Raw genomic sequence first — 19,599 nt, 5'->3', positions numbered from 1 at the left:
CAACAAACAGTAAATTTGGAATAAAAAAAACCGAAAGTTATTTTCACTTTTACACGTATGACACAATGCAAAACCTGTCGGGGGTGCGACACCAGAGGCGACGACCTTGCCGAAATCCTAAATTTTATTGTTAGTACCATTCTATTTCTATTTCACGGGCATCAACAAACAAATTAGCCGTAAAATTTATGTTTACACCAAACACTACCCCGTAGTGAACGTACAAAGATATTTTCTGGGTCCGCAATAAAAACCTTTGCAAAGCATCTATTTGACTCTGTTCATTTTATTGGTCAACTGAGATCGGTGAAAACGGACAGGTTTAAAGGTCCAGTATTCATCAAGTTATATCTCAAAATATCCTTAATCTTTTGTTAGTTGGTCAAGGATTTTCGGTTAAGGGTGAAATCCGATTATTAACGCCACCTATGTCCTAGGAAACTAAATGCTCATCGTTTTTGTTTATATTATCTTTTAGAAGTCTCAAACAGAAAATAATCTTTTACATACACCCTAGTAAGTCGTAAAAGTTTAGTTGAGATTAAAAAAAGTTATGCATGATTTAATAAAATAATACAAAAAATGAATACGAAATTTGAATTTATGCGATGTAGATATTCTTTTTCGTCACTGAAGCATTAACAATGATGATTGGAATTATGCGAGTATATGTTTACCTATGTGAATACTGCATAATTATTGTACAAAATAATATGTATTGTAACAATGTTGTAACACCGCAGGATCCATTATTCAAGTCTCTCTCGACCGCGAACCGGCTACCATTCGGCCTAGTTTTATACATTGTTTTTATACACTAGATTTTTACTAAAAAACACACATGTTCAATTCGTATGCAAAATGAAACGTTACGTGAATTTCGCAATAGTTTCCAGAAAAAAATATATTTATAAAAGTTATGTCATGTGAAAATAAACATGGATAGAAGAAGCTCAGAACAGTTAGAATGCTATGCTCTTGTATCAACCATCTTTTGTACTCAAGGAATGACATGCTAGTAATACAATAATCGATATCAATTGTGTAGAAAAATAATTATTTTTAACTTCAAAAATAATTAAAAAAAAAAGCGATCGTTTGCTATAAGTAGAGGGGAACCGGTTCATCACAACTCTATGGACCGTATCATTTAAGTTGTCCTTGACACGGTTCCATTGGATAGATTTGAAAAAATACAAGCCCTCTCTCTTCTATCAAATACAAGCATTTTGACAGTGGTGCCAGTTGATTTTCATAACACACAATAAATAGAGACCTGTATTATATCAGAATTATTAAAAAAAGCGAGGGGACTCCTTGAACGCCTACAGTTGTTGCTAAACTCCGCCTCTAAATAAATACTTGTGCGAAATGATTAACTTAATAATTATGATTAACTTGACATGAAGAATATACTTAGTTTATTAAATTTGAACAGAATAAAAAGAAATTTAAACATCAAGATTACATTTACACTAAAACGACGCTTTAAAATAACAATCGGTTACTATGACTAAATGAATCAACGATTATAAAATATGATTCAACGCAATCATTAAAATTTAATTCGCCACCTGCATTAAATACACATACAATGTTTGTAAAACTTAAGCTCAGTATTAACACAATCCTATTTATAATATTTACGACGAGTTAAAAATTATGAACGCAGTGAGACTTAATTACAAGGCGATTTTTTTTTATAATGAATATTAAATTATGAATACAAATATTTACTATTATAATAGTTATGAGTGAATTTTTTTTTTTCAAATATTACATTTATTTAACATGAGAAAATATTTTCATGTGAATTTTCTTAAAATCTAATAAAATTTCAACACTAACTCTACATAAAACATATTTAAATATTCAAAAATATATTATTGTCTATAAACATAAATACACGTAAAAAATAAATGAAATAAAATAATAATAAGCATATACTAAATAAGTGGTCAAACTAAAAAGTTAAAATATAAGCAATTTTTTTTTTAATAGAAGACAATAAGGGAAACATTTAAGCGAGACATTCGGTACATAAATATGTAATCGAAATTAGAAAGTCAGACAGTAAGTAACTCAGTATTACGTTTCAGTGTGTAATGTTGCCTACTGCATGGAAAATATAAAAAAAAGTTAGAACCTAAATATTAATCATATAATTTCTACTTAAACTATTGCACAACAATACAATTCGGGATATTCCGTCGACACATCATCATATGTTAATCATGCCATGTTAAAAATTTTCTTAACATATAACTTTTAAATTAAAAACAAACATGTGAGTTTTCAATTTTCAAATGTTAGTTAGTGCTGTTAAACGTCGACTATTTCGATACGAAGTATGTAATTTCTAAAAATTAAGAAATCGGTGGAATTTCGTAAATTTTTTCACGCCCAAACTCGTTCTTCAAGTCTGACACAATTGCATTGGTACAACAATAAATTGGCATTCGTTTTCTACGAGCAAAACCTACACAAACGGCGCATTATATAGGCACCGTGATTTGCATTGCAATTCGTAAGGTAAGTTTGCAGACTATCGTTGCCCCTGGAACATAACCACGACGACGATTAACTTGAAATTTCAGTATATTACTAAGTACGAAGATAACTTTATCACAAAATGTACAAATAAATTCGTCGGACTCGTCCAAAAGTGAAAGTGTACATAGGGCCGATACTATCAGTGGTTATAACAAACGAACACCCACTGTCTACAGGTATAATTAGTTTATATCGAAGATAAGAAAGAATCAAACACACCCGAGTACAGTATAAGACGTAAAAGAAAATTTCAAACATCCAGTTATCTTTAGAAGGCATTAACCTTATGAGTACACGTGTGAAAGTTTAACACCCAACAAAACCGGCAGTCGGTATTCAAACCGATACACAGGCAGAGGTTTACCAAGCTATAAAGAACATCTACTGAAAAAAAAGAAAACGGCCCGTGAGGTATTCGGAATTGCTTCTCGTACTAAGTAAAATAATAAAACGAATTGAGTAAGCCTAAAAAATTAATACATTTTTTAACGCCACAAAAATAATAAAATCATTACAGTTTCGTTGTATTTAGTCATGAATAAGACTTGCAGTATAAAACATTTTCACTCAGCACAGAACCTTAATAAATTTTCCAAATACGATTTACAAACATACTTGACAATAGTTATTTATGTACACGTAGCTTGGGGTGTAATTTCCAGTTTTAAAAACGCATTAAAAAAACCGTTTAGCGTTGCGCGCAATTAAGAATAGTTATAAACTATGGGCCTAACAGGTGCAATGCAGAACGGTAGGTCTCTACGTAGTATAAAATATAGAAAATACCGGTTGTAAACAGGAGGCTCGGCCACTATTCTAATTATTGACAGTGTTATTTAATTTAGTTCTTTTTTTTTTTGAGAACCCCTACGTTACACGTCGAATTCCTCAACCGAAGAACAATCTTCTTCTTTTCCATCTGACGGCTAAACAGTCAACAAAATTATTACCCGTGACCAAAAAAATTAAACACGTACTTTTTACCCCTACTTATAATCTAGCCCTTTTTATCGGCCGGCATCATCAGTATCTGCATTGTTTGTGTTTTTCATGGGCTTAGTGAGTCGGCAGCAACAACCAGTGCAACGCTTTCTTTCTTTCATTCTCTCACAAACACGTCTACTTGCGGGTCAACCAACCCCGGGGATTCTCTACACTAGTCACTGGGTAATTATTATCCGTGTGTATCCACCATTCGTCCGGCCGTTATAATATGATGGTCGACTTGCCACTGGGAATAGTAATGACTCTGCGGTTGTTATGTATAGTAGTAAAGACGGACGGCACGGTTTAATGGAACTATGAAGTACAACCACATTTCCTTGTAAAGAAATAGGAAGAAGTAAAACGCGTATAATGAAAATATAATTTTTAAACTGTAACAAAAATAAAACTAGTCACGAATTTTTTTATTTTGTGAGTAACATGCGTGTGACAAAAACAGACAATTTAATTTTTGTAGTTTTAAGGCGAACGACAAACAAAATATTTTAATTAAATTTTTCAGTTATTATAACGATACTATAATAATATTTAAAGATTATTCAGATTTATTAAGATTTTATAATTACTCTTGTCGTGATTATTAAATATTATTTTAAGAAATTTATAAATAATATACAACTGAGACATAGGTGTAATTAAGAAAGGAAAGAGAGGATTTCGAAGAACAAAAATAATTGTGATGAAAAAAATTTTTTTTTAAAGGGGATAGTGAAATGTTTTTTATTTGTATCGCCGAGAACAAAACCCCCATATGCCACTAAACACCAAAGTCATTTTCAAATATATGCTTTTTAGAAATTGATAACACAATATATAATCATTGTTATGAGCAATAAAGAAGTATCAGATGAGAATTTGGTTATAATTACACAATATGTCAATAATAAGATAATAACAGATCGAAAAACAATATCAAAGTTCAAAAAAAAAATGTTCAAGTAATCAGGAATCCAAAAAAATAGTTGATAGAGTATTATAAAATACAATTATGAAAAAAAATTCATTTTTTAAGTTTAAAATATATATTTTCTAGGAATTAATTAATAGTAATAAAATTAAATCATAAAAAATATAGATTAAAAAATATTATTATTATTAAAACATACCATTATTTTCAAATTGAACATTAAAAGATGAGATGATGTTATATAAATGATCATGACTATAGGATTTTACTTTTTCCTTTGCCTTCATCAATTATTCATTATTTTAATGAAAAGTTAGGTGTTTAAGAATTAATAATAATAAAAAAATTATAAAGTAGTAAAACAATATGAATAAATTATGAACTACATAAGTACATATTTTTATTAAAAGAAACTTGAATTTTTATATCCTACAAAATTTGAAAAATTAATATATTAAATAATTTCATTTAAATCTAAAAACTTATTGTTTGACGAAACTACACCACTTTTTGTGATTAAGAAAAGGGGTATAAGAAATAAAGGAAAAATCGTCATCGAAATATACAATAATAGATATTAATACATATGATAATGAAGTAACGCAATAATTATTAAACTATAAGCTAAACAAAGTTAAAAAAAATTAAGGAGCTATCAATGATATTGCAATAAATAAGAAATCCGTTTAATGTTGTCCCTCATATCATAACGAATAACAGTTTTAAAAGTAAAGCTGGTATTTTTTATAAATGGTATCATTAAGTAAAATAGGTGTTGTACACCTGACACATGGTAACGTATTTAACAACAAATAGGTTAGCAACTTATTCAATGTAATATTCTAATGTAACATAAACCACGGTGATAACCGAAGGATTGACCGTTTTATAGAAATACTTGTCAACGTATAGAAAATAGCATTTGTAAAAATGTACGAGAACAACCAACACGAATACGAGGGTTTCGTGTGTTGACAAAACAATTCGTAAAAACGACCTGTTGGCAGATGAAAGGGATGCCGACGCTGTCGCCATTCAAAGACACACAGCGTACTTTACTGACTGTACGTTATTACGGTTGTTTGAGGGGATATAGGAACGGGGTGCGCGAAGATTTAGTAGTTTATTGTGTCGGCGTCCTTGGTCAGATGATTGTTTTCTATCTTTAACCATCTCAATGCCCCCGCCATTTCTGGCTTCTTTCATAAAAATTTGAAATTTATTCTTCTATACCCAATAAGCACGTGAATGATTTATAGAAGAGTAAATTACACGCTGAATTAACCCTTTGACAGCCGCTATTTTTTTTTTTTCGATTTTATAACCTCGTTGGTTCGTCTACTGACCCAAAGACCTATTTATTCCAAGAAATACTTAACAAAGAGTATAACATAATAATACTAATAACATAAATAAAAATGGTTTTCCTTTTTATAAGCCAACAAGCATTTTTATGTTCACACAAGGTATAGTTTTGAGCACGTGCTCTTGTCATATCATTTTGTGGTTACGACGATCGCATTGTTAAATAATTGATAACATTTAACCCTCATGAAACGACGTTATACAATGGTCACTTTTAACAAAAAGTAACTCGCATAACATAACAAACAACATACTTTCGTTTTGAGTAACAATGTACAGTGATTAAAAAAGTGTTTATAAAAACTTATATCACATTAAGCAACATAGAAATTATAAAGCGTAATTTTTTTTAAATAAAATATTCGGCGACAAACTACGCAATGTTTATTTTTAGTATAACTATTGGGAGATTTATGAGCTTGCGCATTAATTGTATTTTTGGGGCTGTTTGAAAATAGGTTTAAATTGGGCGAGTCTCAATGACCTTGACACTATTGAGATTTTTGCGAGATAAAAAAAAATTGGCGGACTGATGAGGCGGAGGGAATTATATAGTGGCAGAAGGCTCTTGTCGTCCTTGCCTAAGCATATCGTGGCGAATTGCACGGAAGTAGGTCACTAGTCACAATGTTAGCGGCCCCGCACTAGCCTTGAGCTATTAACTTTAATGTTATGCGCGCTCGTCTACTGTTGTCTGTATAATTACTGATTAGAATAATAATAATATAAAAATAAAACCACAATTAATTGAGAACTACGTAAATATTTGAGAAATGCTTCATAAATTTAATAATTCATGAACCATAAAAATATTACATAATGAATAGCATTTAGGGATTCAACACAACCCCAGCGCATATTGAATTAGTTTTTTAATCTATAGTTTTATTTAAACAACTTATAAAGAGCGTATCCAAAATATTTCAGATAAGTTTCGGCCAATTAATAATCCGTAATTATTTTATTCGACAATAAATGAATCAGGAGTTTATTAAAAGATATGTTTTGTTTTGCATTGATATTATTAATGCGAAACACAAGATATATATTACATAATGAAAAATATTATTTTTTTCAACTTTCTGGATAGAGAATAGCTAGAAAACTTCTTAGGATACACTACTTTATGCCACAAAAAAAAATGTATTACCTTCGATGAACCCACGATCGTCATCGCTCAATTGACTTAAGTCCATGCATTTTGTATCTGAAAATTCAAATTTTATTTTATATAGATAAAGTATATTGTCAAATTAAAAAAGTATTTGTACTACTTAAAAGTCTATAAAGAGACCTCTCGAAGAGTGGCGGAGAGATAACCCCCATACCGTCAATATTTAATCATTTTAATTAGCAATTTTTCAAATTGAGATTTGCTACTAAAAACATTTCTTCAAAAGATCACATTATTTTAAAAATTATTCTGTCGTCAAAATTAAAAATTTTTTACCCCCTATTTTTTGTTTGCTATGGGAAGACTAAACCCTTTACAATATTTGAACATACCATCAATAAATGTTTGATCGCTTTCATTTAAATTGCTAAGGTCCATACACTTTTGATCTGAAACAAAACATTTCAAATTATGTAATTTATTTATGAAGAAAATGTTTATATAAAATTTTACAATTATAAGTTTATTATCTTATTGAGTTATTTAAACTTAGGAAAGTAATAATGTACTGAATAGTGCATAAATATAACATTTCATTTAAATATTAAATAACTGGTAATACAGTTATAATAAATTCAATGATTAATTATTCAATATCATTAAACAAATTAAACGATAAATATTCCAGTATTTTATAGCTTAAAGTGCTTAAAAACACGAACTTAAAATGTATTTTTTGCAATAAAAGTTGAAATATATTTTACTCAAAATTAATTGTTTTCTATCATGTAATCGTTAGACAGGAGAGATAGCAAAATCATTTACGTTTATAATAAAGTCATTTGAGAAGGCATTTGTTCGCAAATTATATTTTACGCTATAAAGTTTTTTAAATAAACCCACCTAAATGTCACTGCTAAAATTACTAAGATATGTTACAAATTATGCTTTAAATAAAAAATGTATTAAACAAAAATAATTTTTTCCAAAGATTAAAATTGATTTTCTTAATAAAAAAAAACTATTAATAATAAATAAAAGTTAAAGAAATATCAAGCTAAAATTAATCACTTAAACTTAAACATTTGTAACATTAATAATGTATTTGTATAAATAAAGCGTTACTTTATAATTCAAAACAAGAACTTAATCAGACAATGATTACGTCACTGGAGTAACCTTGACAAAAAAAGGTGATAGATACAGTAAGTGATGTTGAAGGATGTTAACTTGACCACGACACGAATCTACCTAATACGAATACAAATTTTTTTTACTGCAATAAGTCACAAAAACATAAGTAGAAAAATAAATATAAAATAACTGACTGTAGAACCCAAAAGTATATTAGGTTTTTTGTCATTAGTTTAATTTTTCGAGAACTACTTGAAAGCTACCATTAATTTTTTACCCAATATATTTTCTCTAATATGTAATTTTAATATACATATTTAATAATTAAAAATTGACTGTATTTAAAGTTAAATTACAATCATTATAAAAGACATTTGAATTCAATCCAAATACTACGTATTAAAATTGGCAATTTTAATATTCCAATTACATTATTAAATACATTTATAAATAGATAATTTATAAAGCTGTAGGAGATGAATTAAATATTAAAGGTCAGATATTTAGGTCATCAATGCACGTAAACAAGTAATAACAACACTACCGCAAACTTTGAAATTTATATAGTTGGTGCATATTGTTTTTCTTGATTAAATAAAACTCATTCTTTTCAATCTTCTAATGCATCATAACCTTTAAAATTACGTATATTCGTAAAATTATTTTTCAATTTTTAATGCTTCTACTCTGGACAAGTCATTTAATATTAATATACTTCGCATCAATGTAAAAATCACTAAGTTTCTCTTGTTATTAATAGTTAATGGAGTAAAAAAAATAATAATACATAACTGTTGAATAGTCGGCTATATATGATTGGCAGTTAGCTTATTAACACAACATTGATCAATATAGAGATGAATAAATTGTATCAATTACGTATATATAGTCAAATTACTAAATAAATATTTTTAATTTTTTAATTGCAATACTATATGTGATAGTGAGACATAATGATTATTATCACCTTAGCCTCTGTTACAACTATTTGGGGTCGACTCTACTCTACCTTACAATTTGACAGGATTTTTACATCAGCTGCCAATCTAACGCAACCTTATTATGACTGAAGGAGCCAGAAGGGTGCAAGGTGTGGTATTACTATTAAAGTTCCCGTATGGTAATCCGATCGGCAAACAACGCAGTTAAACATTAACGCAAAGGCGGTGATCAAATGATCCTTTGTGTCATACCACGCCTTTATAGTGAGGCACAGTAATGAAAAATAAAAAGAATAGAACAATATGATTAATACATAGAAACATAATTGAAATATTACAATAGGCACCAGAGTATAGGGCACTTGTTAGAAGTCTAGAGAAAAATTCACTACAGACACCCCCAAAAATAGGATATTTAATATCATACGTTTTGTTTATTTACTTTAACTATTAAATAATAACGGAACATATACCTGGTTGTCCTTAAACAAGGCCGAATTAAAAAAACAGTAATGGGAGAGAGAACATACTGTAAAAGTCACTACAGTAAATATCAACGACTATTCACAAATATATTTACTTAAAATATTTAAAATCAATAATTCAAATAGATATAAATTGTTCTTCGTATTAGCATTTGCCAACGGCCAGTAATATGTCGATTATTCATTAAAAAGTAGGTCACAGTAAAGGTGCGAGAATGATGGCTAGTGTCGTACTATAAACTGTAATGAATGACTTTGTATGATTATTTTCCGAGGCCATTATTATACGAGATAACAATACTATAATAAATACACATAAACAATAACTACTTTAAAAGCTTAAGAATATAATATTTAACTAATTGTCACTTTATTATGAAAAATAAACGTTGGAAAAAAACTAAGGTCAGATATATTAATAACGCTAATCTAATAACTAGGGCTCAGAATTATATGTATTTATAAATTTTGTTAAGTTATTTTGAATATACCACCAGCCAATACAAATTTTTATTAATTGACTTCGTAATATGTTGTTATCGAGATTATAGATTTATAGGAATTAAGTAGTTATCCCCTTAAACCGAAAAATATTTCTACGTTTCTAAATAATCATATAACAGACAAAATTGTACAAACTTGAACCTTTCCAAACGGTTCATATAAAATTTATAAATACTTATAATTCCGAGCCCTACTAACAATAATTAATTTTTTGTAATACAGTATCATATAAACTCAAAAATAAAATTTGAAGATTCTTTAAATATATTTAAAAAATTCTGAGCTTATTTATGCAGTTTGAACATAAAAAATGGACAATTTTATTTGAAATTAAAAATGTATAATACTTCTTATTTTTCCAGAAATAAATTAAGCAAATTTGCGTTGGCCCAACACTATTGGAATTACTATTTTAACTTCAAAACTACGGTTGAAAATTTAAAAAAAATTGAGAGTGCATAATTATGTACCAGGTGTCTGAAAGGGTAAAACTACAATTATTTTTATGTTCAAACAATACGTACAGTTGTATAACAATTCACATTTTTGTGTAATTCACTTTTTTTAAAAGCTATAACTATTATTGTGTACTAATATTGTAAGCATAACATACACATGTGTATATAAAATTATTTAATAAATAATATATTAATGTAATGAAAAGTTTAACATCCATTTAATAATACGCGAAATATATTCGAGTCCTATAACACATTTTTATGGGTGGTTATTAAAAAAAACACACACGAGTAATGATATGCCGGTTTTAGTACAAACAGGCCAATGTCAGCTAAAGTGTGTCAGTAGGTCAACGCGAATCTTAACAAGATCGCCGCCGACGCCACACACTAAGTTATTACGTGATACAATATTATTTTCACTTTCGTTTTCATGAAATAATATTAGCGCCTAGACTAAAAAACTAATATCAATACATTTTAAGTGAATTAATAAGTCATAGACGCGTTATCGAGACAGCATTGTTTATTCTAACTGTGGAAGGGGTAATGAACTCCATTAAATCATAGTAAATTTTAAATAAACATTATTTAATCTTCTTTTACCCTAAAACTATTACACCGCTATAAAAAATAATCCTACTTACTATGCAATTTGGTTCTTTCGACACATTCAGATGAGGGACGGTTTGTACTTGACGACAGTGTCAAGACCAATTAACAGCAGACTTTCACCCTCCCTTCAAGGGCGTGTGAAAGTCACAATGACCTAGAGGGAATACCACTTCATGGTAGATGTAATACCTCTCCTCGTCCTCAACTATATAATTTTATAACACTTTGATCTATACTTGCATGTTCTGTGGTCAAGATTTATTCTATCATACTTGTTATTTCATATTTTTTTTTAATATTGATCATGTTTTTTGTAATTTTCAGTCATTATAATATTACTTACAACAGTTAAAATAGAGACAATTTATAATATATACGTTTTATAAGGTAAATATAAAACGATAGTTTATATAAATAACATTTTATACATATAAACTGTATAATTAAATCCATTTATACTTAAGAACATCCAAAAAATAAACAATTTGTTGATTTGAAAAATAGTTAGTTGATGTTAATTGTGAATTTATAAAATAATTATTCAAGAAATAGGTTCGAGCTTTAACTGATTAAAGACAGTAAAAATAAATAGTAATTTTTTGCATAAGGTATTCTACGAGTCGTATAAAAACTTGAATATGACACATTTATAATAAAGGAAAATATATAGGATTTTATACTAAGATTACTAAATGCAATATTTAAATTTAATTTTTAACTTTACAATTTTATAAGCAGATAAAATTATTTTATACATTTTAGTTTATTTATACTAAACATTTTCTCATGCTCAATTTATATTTATGTTATCAATTATTTTTACCGATAAATCACTATCAGGAAATGCGAATGCTAACAAAATTTAATAAAATTTAGTTGACCAATAAAAAATATTACAAAATTCATTTTTAAGCTAATTTATTTAAACGAAATGCGACATTTTGTAAACTTTTTCTTCAATCCTACACAAAATTCTAATTAAAGTTTTTAAATTATTACTAAACATATATATATATATATATATATATATGTGTGTGTGTGTGTGTTTATTAATTATACTCAACACTCATCGACATAATCTAAACATACAGACTGATCTAAAATTCTACAACATACCTGTAAACTGCCGTCTTGTCACATAAGCAGTAAAGTAACGTTGGAGGACAAACGACAAGACATTCGTAGCTAATGACCTGGTAAGGGGATGAAAATACAAAACTAAATGTAGGTCATCCCTTTGATACACCGACATAGGCTGCGCTAGAGATGAAAGCCCAGGATCGGAAAATGGGTCCAGAAGTATACGCGACTGCGGTTGCGTATTAGAACGGCTGTAGGCGGGAATCTTTTGACCTAGCGTAGTAAAATAGGTCGACTGTTACACTATTCTGCGTTTTTATTTTACCAAACTAAAAGATTGAATCCGAAGGGTATCCTTTTTAAGTACTATTCTAAGACTCCCAGTTTTTCCATCTTAAATAAAAGAAATAAGTTAACAAAAAAATAGAAACCAAAATTTTAAATGGCAAATTTTGATTTTCATTTTTTTGGTTTTTTCTTTTGTAAAATTTATTAAAAATATATCATTTATCATGTTGAAAAATTTTACATAAAGTATCATTATGAAAATATGACAACGAAAATACAATAGAAAAACAATGAAGACTTTAGATCATTTATTACAAAACACTTAATTTTACATATAATCTGACTTTAAAACTGATAAAAGTATAACATTCATTATAACAACTGGTCCCACTATAATATTAGAATGGATCAAAATTTTGAAAAATTCTTTCGAGCCTCATGCTAAGGAAGAGTGTGACTACCATACTGTACCCTATAGTAAATTTATTTTTAGTGTTGGACGCACGAAATTTGTTTAAGGTCTGAAGGCTGATATCACATCGTAGTATTACTACTTTATAAATTTTAAATTCTGTCCATAAAAAAAACAATGAAATAAAATTGGTAAAATTTATATAATTTAAAATATAATATTTTTAATTATAAACATTTTTTTATAAATATGATAAGTGATCAGATATCTTTAAACTGTTAATAATATTTTTGTACCGCATATGAAGAAAGAAAATGAATACGTGAAATGTTTTAGGTCAATGGACTTCAGTAATTTGTTGAAGTATGCAATTCCAAATAATGTTGTACAAAAATATAAACATGTTAAATTAAAACTGTTAGTATGTATGTATTTATTTTTATTTTTTAACTTCCTCGTTATAATCTCTACCACGTACAATGAACCATATCGTACAACATTCTAATAAAAATTAATACAAAATATATTAAATTATTTTTTTAAGAGATTTTTGATTATTTTTTTTCTCAAAAGCAAAATATAACGTAAATTGAAATTTTTGATAAATTATACTCGCTGTTCTCTCGATTATTAGTAAGCAATTTTGCTTTCAAATTTCAATATTATCACAACTATAAATATAGATTTTCATAGCTTTATATATTAAAAATTAAATCTATGCAATAATAAGGAAGTTTGCATAGATTTATATATTTTATAAACAAATTGTTATTAAACAAGATGTATAACAAAAAAATATGTAATATCAACACCGATAGTAATAGTAATAAATATAAATTGTAAGGCACCTATAATTCTTAAAAAATATTCTTCTATTTTTAATATTTACTATTATATCAAAATATTTTAACATAAAAATAAGGAAAGTAAGTGATTCTAAATGAGTATACTCAAAAAACATAAAGCTACTTCAACAGTTTTTGTTTTTATAGCAAAAATTTATTTTACAAAAATAAAATCCAAGAGTTATCTTATTAATATGATCTGGAGTTATCCACTGACAAAACTAAAGGAAAACTAGAAGGTCTAACTTTTTAGTTATTAAATTAACTCCTCAAAAATTTAGAAATTAATATACATTATTTTGAATAAGGCAAATATATTAGTTCATTTTCTATGTATATATCTTTTAATTGGGAAATTGAAATTGCTCTTACTATCCTATAAGAAATGCCCAGATCCTATGTTGGCCTTATTCCAGATTACACTTGCACTGAACGACATATATAAGTTTCTAAAAATCTCCTTGATTCGATTTAAATCCATAATTTTTAAGAAAATCTTGATATGGTCACGTTTGATAAAATAACATTTCCCACGCTTGACCAATTATGGAGAACATTTTTTTCTTTTTTTTAATAATTATAACAAAACATTAAATAATTCAAAAGTTGTAAAATTTGTCAGAAAATTTTGGACTACACTGTATAATCTAATCTAAATATATCACGTTCCAAAAATTCCGATGAATCAATATACTCGAAATATGAAAAAAACTATTAATAGTGTTGAAATAAAATACTATAAATTGTAATCAAAATAATAGCTATAACAAAAAACCTTAACGCGAAATAAAATTTGATGGGCTCAAATCAATTTTTTTTTCTAATCTAATAAACTTTAAATTACGTTATATGTTCTTTAAATATAAAATTTAGGAATAACATTGTAGAGAGTTTTCAGTAAGTAAAGAAATAGGGAAATTGTTACTAATAATGAAAACAATAGAAACTCGTGTCCTTACTGAACACTCTATACATCACCAATAACTATTTCAAAATTTAAAATTTATAAAAATATTTAACCGAAATTCCAGAAAAACTTAAAAATTAACTTTTTTCTTTTGTGCTCTACACTACCAATATAATCAACCAACACATGTTATATTTTTTTAACAAGCTATACTAACTGAACTCCTTAATTTATCAACGTTAGTCCAACATCACACATAAATGTTATAGTGATAGCGTACTCAAGGCAATACATTTATATATTATATATACATCTAATACTATTTCTTTTACTTTTAAGCATTTAGAGATCAGTGGTGGACAAATGGAAGATGATTAAAAGGATATATCCTCCATCAACTAACTCTTTTTGTACAATTTTCATCATATTTTATATTTTGAAAACTTCATATATGATAATTTAATAATAAAGTTTCTTTGCAGAATTAATATGAAAAAATTAATCCTACAAATTTAGGAAATTAAATTGTAGGTCGTGGTTATTATTCATATGTAGTTAAATGCAACGAATTACTATTTTAAAATAAATTTCCAATAGGCTTAATAAGAAGTAAGAAATTTATGCACATCAATTAATCCTTAAAAACTTATATAATACGAATAAATAAGCTCTCAGTTATGGGCGCAAAACTACTGTGATGATATTTGTCATAGAGGTTTATATTCTCTTCCAATGACAAAATCATTTAACCTTTATTATTAGAGACAGCAAAATTGTGTAAGTTGAGTTTATTCATAAATAGTTATAAATAATATTAAAATCGTAAAAACTATCATATATTGTATTTTTTGCAAAAAATAAATGTTAATTCTTAGGAATCAAAAATAAAATTAATTTTTATACAATACAATTAGATAGTAAATAAATAATTGCAAAAATATTGCTTAAGAATCAATATCACCTACCTAACATAATTTTGCCCGAATAAGTTAGCATCACCAATTTATACATAATTAAACTTAGCATAGACCTGGTAAACTCAGATTTACTATAGAGTCAAAAGAACCCAGATAGCATTTTTCAAAATAATATTAGTATAACGTTTATTTAACGTATATGTCGTATAATACCATATTATTCTGACAAAAAAAGTATATATTTTCAAATTCTTTCTGGAAAGAACTTCTTCTTTTTCCTCGCTTTAATCCCAACTACTTGGGGTCGATTACCTTTATCCTGAACTTTCACTTGACACGATCTCCCACATCATCTACGCTCACATCAGCCGTCTTCATATCGCATTCAATTACATCCCTCTTTCTCTTTTTGGTCTTCCTCTACCTCTTCTTCCTTCAACATTCATTTCTATAACTATTCCTCATGATCAAACCATTTAAGTCTATTTTCTTTCATCTTAACTACGATTGACGCTACGCCTATATTCCCTCTATGTTCGTTCCTAATCTTAGCTTCTCTAGTCACTCCACTCATCTATTTAAGCATTCTCATCTATGCTACACTCATTCTCTGCTCTACTTTTTTGCCAACCGCCCAACACTCTGAAACATACATCATAGCTGGCCTCACTACAGTCTTGTAAAATTTACCTTTCAGCCTCATTTGAAATTTTAATCGCATAAGACACTAGACACTTCTCTCCACTTCAACCACCCACACTTAATCCTGTGTCTTACATCTTCGTCAATAACACCGCTCATTTGCACAACTGATCCTAAATACTTAAAACTTTTAATCCCTCTTATCACGTCCTCGTCTATTGTCACTGATCTCCTCATTTTATCTACCTCCTCTTCTCCTTTATCAAACTCGTACTCTAAATACTCTGTCTTACACCTACTTATTCTTAAACCCTTTTCTTCAAGAGCTGATCTCCACACCTCTCCTTGTAATTCTCTAGTAATTTCATCCATCACTATAGAAAATAAGTAAGGACTTAAAGCAGAACCTTGGTGCATTCCTACTCTTACCCAAAAACTTTCTGTTACTCCTCCTACGTTTTTTACTCTGGTACAAGTGCCATCATACATATCCTCTATTATATTTATGTACCTTTTCAGGACTCCTTTTATCATTAATGCTCACTTTAAAACCTATCTCGGTACTCTATCATACACTTTCTCCAAATCTATAAATACTAGTGATGGACATTTTCGAATATTTTAAACTATCGAATAACTATTCGAATTGTTTTTGTACAACCGAATAGTGTGTTTTTAGCATAAACTATCGAATAGTTTTTAAACTATCGAATAGTTTTTAAACTATCGAATAGTTTTTAAAAATATTCGAATAGACTATCGAATAGTTTTAAAATATATTCGAATGGGCTAGCGAATGGTTTCAAAAAATATTCGATTAGTTCTAATTAAAATTTTTATGAAGTACAATTAATTATAATAAGAAGATAATTAACGAATACTTAAAATAAATTTTTATACAATTAATAACAGTAAAAAGTACCATTTTATTTATTTTTAGTTTGTGAGTCATTGGAAAAAACTGATAAATATGGGTTGAAAATTAAAAAGCAGTTCTTTTTTCCGATGACTAATGATATATTTTCAGTTTTATCGGAAAAGTTTGTTCTATGAGCAACAGAACTATTCGTAAATACTAAAGTCTTATTTTACACTTAATACCTTGTATACTGTTCTTAGTCTAGCATTACCTGCTCTTTTGTCATATAAAGGCATAACACCGATAAAGAGGACAGCGGCGTTTTAACACTAACGATCTAAATAGGATTGTTTTAAAACTGTTTATTCAGGGTACTAAGATTATAAATAGGATACAATTAATAATAAAAAAAATTAGTGATGAGCATTTTCAAATATTTTAAACTATTGATTAAATATTCGAACTGTTTTTATACCACCGAATATTTTATTTTTAGCATAAACTATCAAATATTTTAAAAACTATTCGAATATATTGTGAACTATCGAATATTTTTACTATTCGAATAGTTTTTGAATGACTATCGAATAGTTCGAATAGTGGACAACTATCGAATAGTTCGATAGTTACTATTCGATATTTCCCATCACTAATAAATACCTTTTCATTAGTTTTCTCACACAAAATAATGGCTCCATTGTTGACGTACCAGGCATAAATTCAAACTGGTTTTTAGATACCGAAGTCTCATTTCTTATTCTCACATAAGCTTTATGCCTCTATAATTTCCACACTTCTGTATGACACCTTTACCTTTAAATATCGGCACCACAATACTATTCTTCCATTCTTTTGGCATTTTTCCTTCTAATAAGATTTTATTAAAAAGATCTTTCAACCACTTTATGCCATCACCGCCCAATATTTTCCATATTTCTACTACTGACACTTTATCTAGCTCTAATGTTTATTCTATTCATTAATGCCACAGCCTCCCATTCCTCTTTCACACTTATTAAATCTACCAGTCCCTCGTTCCACGAGATATCCTCTAATATCTCTTTTGGAAAATCCTCATTCTGTAATTATTCAAAATATTTGAGAAGAACGCTAAATGAAAAATTGCAGAACTATATTTGGCAGTTTTACTAGTACAGAAATTATTTTATTGTACTCATGTTGATAAAACTTCGGTGTTGAGTCTTAAGCAACAAAGTATAAAAAAATATATATACTTTATTTAAATTATTTATATATTGGTTTTAGAATATTAAAAAGCAAATATATTGAAAAATGTTCAATTCTGTGGATCACATCTAAAAGCTTATAAGTTACAAAATTGGATTTTTTATAATTTGTGTGGAGGAAAATGGTATTAGCCATAGAAGTATGAATCAATTTTTTGAAGTTGTTTTTATACTTCAAAAATATTTATTTCCAAAGGAACCATTTACGTTTTTAATTTGTTTTCACTTTCTAAAAATTTGCTAAAAAAGAAACATTAGTTTTTAAATAGTAGCTACAGAACTGTTATTATAAAAATTTAACTTGCAAATATGTTTTTATAACCTCCATTTAACTAAATTTGCGTAAGAAAATTTTTAGATAAAATTTTTCAAATTATTAACTTTTACTCTCTTCCCAATGACCAATTAGTATGCAATTTCTTATATATAATAATATAGACCTCAACAAGATGACATTTTAAATTTAAGTCAAAAACTTCTATTTTCGAATCTCACCTTTATATGAAATGTCATACTCAGCAGTGACAGTACAAGCTGTTGTAATATTACTACAGTAATGGTCATAATTATAAGACGCCGCGAAATTTTATAATTCATGCGTTTAGATTTTGAGCTTGTACATAATCGTAAACATTTAAATCATCAAGTAAATGCATGAAACTTTTTTCTTTATATGTGTTCATAAACTTAAAAAGGAACCGCTGATTTTGCATTAGTTCTATTTGCAACTTAATTTTTATTAGCATTTTCGTTAAAAATATTAATTTGCAAATACAGCAAATTTCATTCATTAAATAATTTTAAAGGATTTCTAAAACATTTTACTAATATCCAACTGCGTAATTTTTTTTCCAACATGTTATTTGGATTATTATGTTTGATGAAAAGAATTTTCAAGTAGATCCAGTTAAAAATATTCAAACCAAATAATGAAAATTTCTAAGCAACGTAAAATTATCTATTTTAGGTTTTTTAGGTCATTTACTGTCAAATAAGTTCATATTCACAATATCCTAGGTAAAAATCAAACAAAAACTTATATTTTATGTTATTTCAATTAATTAATTTAGAAAATAAAATAAAACATTATATTTTTTATAAATTTATAATAATGATAATATTAGGAAACAAAACGTTCTTTTTTTATTTAATAAAATAAAACGACATATTTTTTTTTAAAAAAAATAATTACGTTTCTAAATAAATTAGTTGAAATAACATCAAATATACGTTTTTATATGATTTTTACCTAAAATACTAAAAATATCAACTTGACAGTAAATGGCCAAAAAAAACCTAAAATAGATAATTTTACGTTGCT

General features: G+C 27.6%; 1 protein-coding gene across 4 annotated transcripts in view; it reads right to left on the bottom strand.

Moving 5' to 3' along the window:
* Positions 1-19,599, bottom strand: part of LOC126896815 (nuclear hormone receptor FTZ-F1) — a 55,602-nt gene that overhangs the window by 27,734 nt on the left and 8,269 nt on the right. For 2 of the 4 annotated variants that reach the window (XM_050669916.1, XM_050669913.1), the window contains exons 2-3: positions 7,337-7,393; positions 6,981-7,037 (exon numbers count right to left, since the gene is read on the bottom strand). In XM_050669916.1, coding sequence (XP_050525873.1) covers positions 6,981-7,037; positions 7,337-7,393 — 114 coding nt within the window. Of the gene's footprint in view, positions 1-6,980; positions 7,038-7,336; positions 7,394-8,069; positions 8,196-12,197; positions 12,349-19,599 lie in introns of those variants that run through there. The other 2 variants (XM_050669915.1, XM_050669914.1) reach the window with 2 other exon arrangements.

Source organism: Daktulosphaira vitifoliae, unplaced genomic scaffold (assembly GCF_025091365.1).
Source record: "Daktulosphaira vitifoliae isolate Bord-2020 unplaced genomic scaffold, ASM2509136v1 Scaffold_1, whole genome shotgun sequence".
Taxonomy (NCBI): Eukaryota; Metazoa; Arthropoda; class Insecta; order Hemiptera; family Phylloxeridae; genus Daktulosphaira; species Daktulosphaira vitifoliae.
This window is presented reverse-complemented; position numbering and strand designations above follow the sequence as displayed.